Source organism: Galeopterus variegatus, unplaced genomic scaffold (genome assembly GCF_000696425.1).
Source record: "Galeopterus variegatus unplaced genomic scaffold, G_variegatus-3.0.2 Scaffold1748, whole genome shotgun sequence".
In the NCBI taxonomy this organism is placed as follows: Eukaryota; Metazoa; Chordata; class Mammalia; order Dermoptera; family Cynocephalidae; genus Galeopterus; species Galeopterus variegatus.
This window is the reverse complement of record NW_007727859.1, coordinates 84,678-86,920: the sequence shown is the minus strand read 5'-3', so window position 1 is coordinate 86,920 and position 2,243 is coordinate 84,678. Positions and strand designations below refer to the sequence as shown.

At 54.2% G+C, this 2,243-nt stretch overlaps 1 protein-coding gene across 1 annotated transcript in view; it reads left to right on the top strand.

The window, feature by feature from the left end:
- Nucleotides 1-2,120, top strand: part of KCNK7 (potassium channel, subfamily K, member 7) — a 3,544-nt gene extending 1,424 nt beyond the window's left edge. The window contains exons 2-3 of the mRNA XM_008578702.1: nucleotides 1,098-1,496; nucleotides 1,747-2,120. Coding sequence (XP_008576924.1) covers nucleotides 1,098-1,496; nucleotides 1,747-1,952 — 605 coding nt within the window. The 3' untranslated portion in view covers nucleotides 1,953-2,120. The remainder of the gene's footprint in view (nucleotides 1-1,097; nucleotides 1,497-1,746) is intronic.
- The last annotated feature ends 123 nt before the right edge of the window (nucleotides 2,121-2,243 follow it).

The window sequence follows — 2,243 nt, the reverse complement described above, 5'->3', positions numbered from 1 at the left end:
TCCAGACACGAAAAAAGACAAAAAAAAAAAAAAAATGAAAAAATAAAAATAAAAAGATGACCAGTAAGGGGATCTTAACCCTTGACTTGGTGTTGTCACCACGCTCAGCCAAGTGAGCACCGGCCAGCCTAGTTTCTTTTTTCTTTTTTTGTCTTGCAAAGTGTCTAAATGTTTGTTTAATTTTTTTTTTTTTTTTTTTTCTCTTTGGAAGTGTTTTTGGGGATCTGAAATGATTTTTTTCTTCAGTATTTATTATTATTTTTATTTTTTTTTTTTTTTTTTTTGGTGGCTGGCCGGTATGGGGAACCGAACCCTTGACCTTGGCGTTACAAGGGTGCGCTCTAACCAGCTGAGCTAACTGGCCAGCCTCTAAATGTTTTCTGAATTAAAGTCTGTATTTCCAATTTCTTTTGGAAGATCAGAAAACCTATTCTCACTGAGCCAGAATCCCCATAAGACATGTTGGCTGGAGCAGAGCACATCTCCCTAGTCCACCCATCCCCGCCATACTCTCATCTGGCATCTGGCTCCTGTGGCATTTGAGTTTGCAACCTGGGGACTAGCTGATCCTATTCTCCTAGCCCCTCTCTCTCACTTCTCCCTGCCTTATACATACTTTTCCAGCCCTGAATGCCCTCTTGTACGCATGCTGCCTCTTTGCCACCGTCAAGTGTCCCCTTTGGAGGGCGAAGCAGGCAATCTGACTTTCTGGCCTGCCTCCCCCTCCAAAGGGCAGAGTCAGATTCCAGCACAAGGCCTGGCACACAGAACAATTCCATTAATATGCCTGGGGGGAATGAAAGAGAGGGTGACATTCCACCGGCTATGAATTTGGATATATCATTAGGGGCAGAGATGAGGAGGGCAGTTCTCAGGATTGTCGCAGCTACCAAAGCTTTGAGAGTGGCCCAGGAGATTAAGGGACTTGCCCAGGATCCAAGTGAAGGAGGTGCAGAGCCAGACAGAACACGGGCCTGAACACTTCATGCAATTTCAGCCACCAGAGGGCAGCCTTCTGCGGGAGACGATATTGGGGGAAGTGGAGGCCCCAGCAGGCATCCCACTCAGGAGGTCATTGCCCACTGTCTCTTCTCCAGGTTATGGCCATATGGCACCACTATCAGCAGGTGGAAAGGCCTTCTGTGTGGCCTATGCGGCCCTGGGGCTGCCAGCCTCCCTAGCACTTGTGGCCGCCCTGCGCCACTGGCTGCTGCCTGTGCTCAGCCGCCCGGGTGCCTGGGCAGCAGTCTACTGGCAGCTGGCACCAGCCAGGGCTGCACTGCTGCAGGCAGCTGCACTGGGCCTGCTGGTGGCTGGCATCTTCGTGCTGCTGCCAGCACTGGTGCTATGGAGTCTACAGGATGACTGCAGCCTGCTGGAGGCAATCTACTTCTGCTTCGGCTGGCTCAGCACCATCGGACTAGGGGACTTGCTGCCTGGTCGTGGCCGTGGCTTGCATCCAGCGATTTACCACCTTGGCCAGCTCGCACTTCTCGGTGAGTCTGGCTGCCAAGGAGCGGAGGCGGGAGGAGGGAAGAGCAGCCTGGACTACCATTCCTATAAACCACTGGGGGCCTGGGCCTTGCAGGTAGAAGGAGCCTACACTAGAGCATGGTGTGGCAGCTGTAGTCCAAACAACCTTGGTGGCAGTGTTAGGAGAGGGGTGACACTAGATGCCAGGGTGAGAGGTGGCCAGTGAGCATCACCAGCACCCCAAGAGCTACCCTAGCAACCTCTCCTCCCCAGGTTATTTGCTCCTAGGGCTCCTGGCCATGCTGCTGGCTGTGGAGACCTTCTCAGAGCTGCCACAGGTCCGTGCCATAGTGAAGTACTTCGGGTCCAGTGGCCCTTCGACCACTGAGGACCAAGATGGCATCCTAGGCCAGGCTGAACTGACTCTGAGCACCCTGCCGCCCGCCGCCCCAGCCTCAGAACAGGCCCCGGCTTGCTGACAGGCGTCAGGTGATGGAGTTCAGCTCCTTGAAGGTGGAGGAGCCTGAGGAGGAAGCAGCCAGCCGTGTGTGGGGAAGAATGTGGACTTGAGGATGGGGCGGGGTGGGGGAGGATGCGGGGACCTCAGGGAATAATGTGTTACTAAAATTAAAAAACGGGCAACAGCCTGGCCGGTTCTCGCGTCTTCTTTGGAAGTGAGCCTTCCCTATGGCCATCATCCACAGGGAAGGAGGAGCCGAAGTCCAGCCTCAGCCGGCCTCTGGGACCCTCAAGGCCCGCCGCCCCCCCCC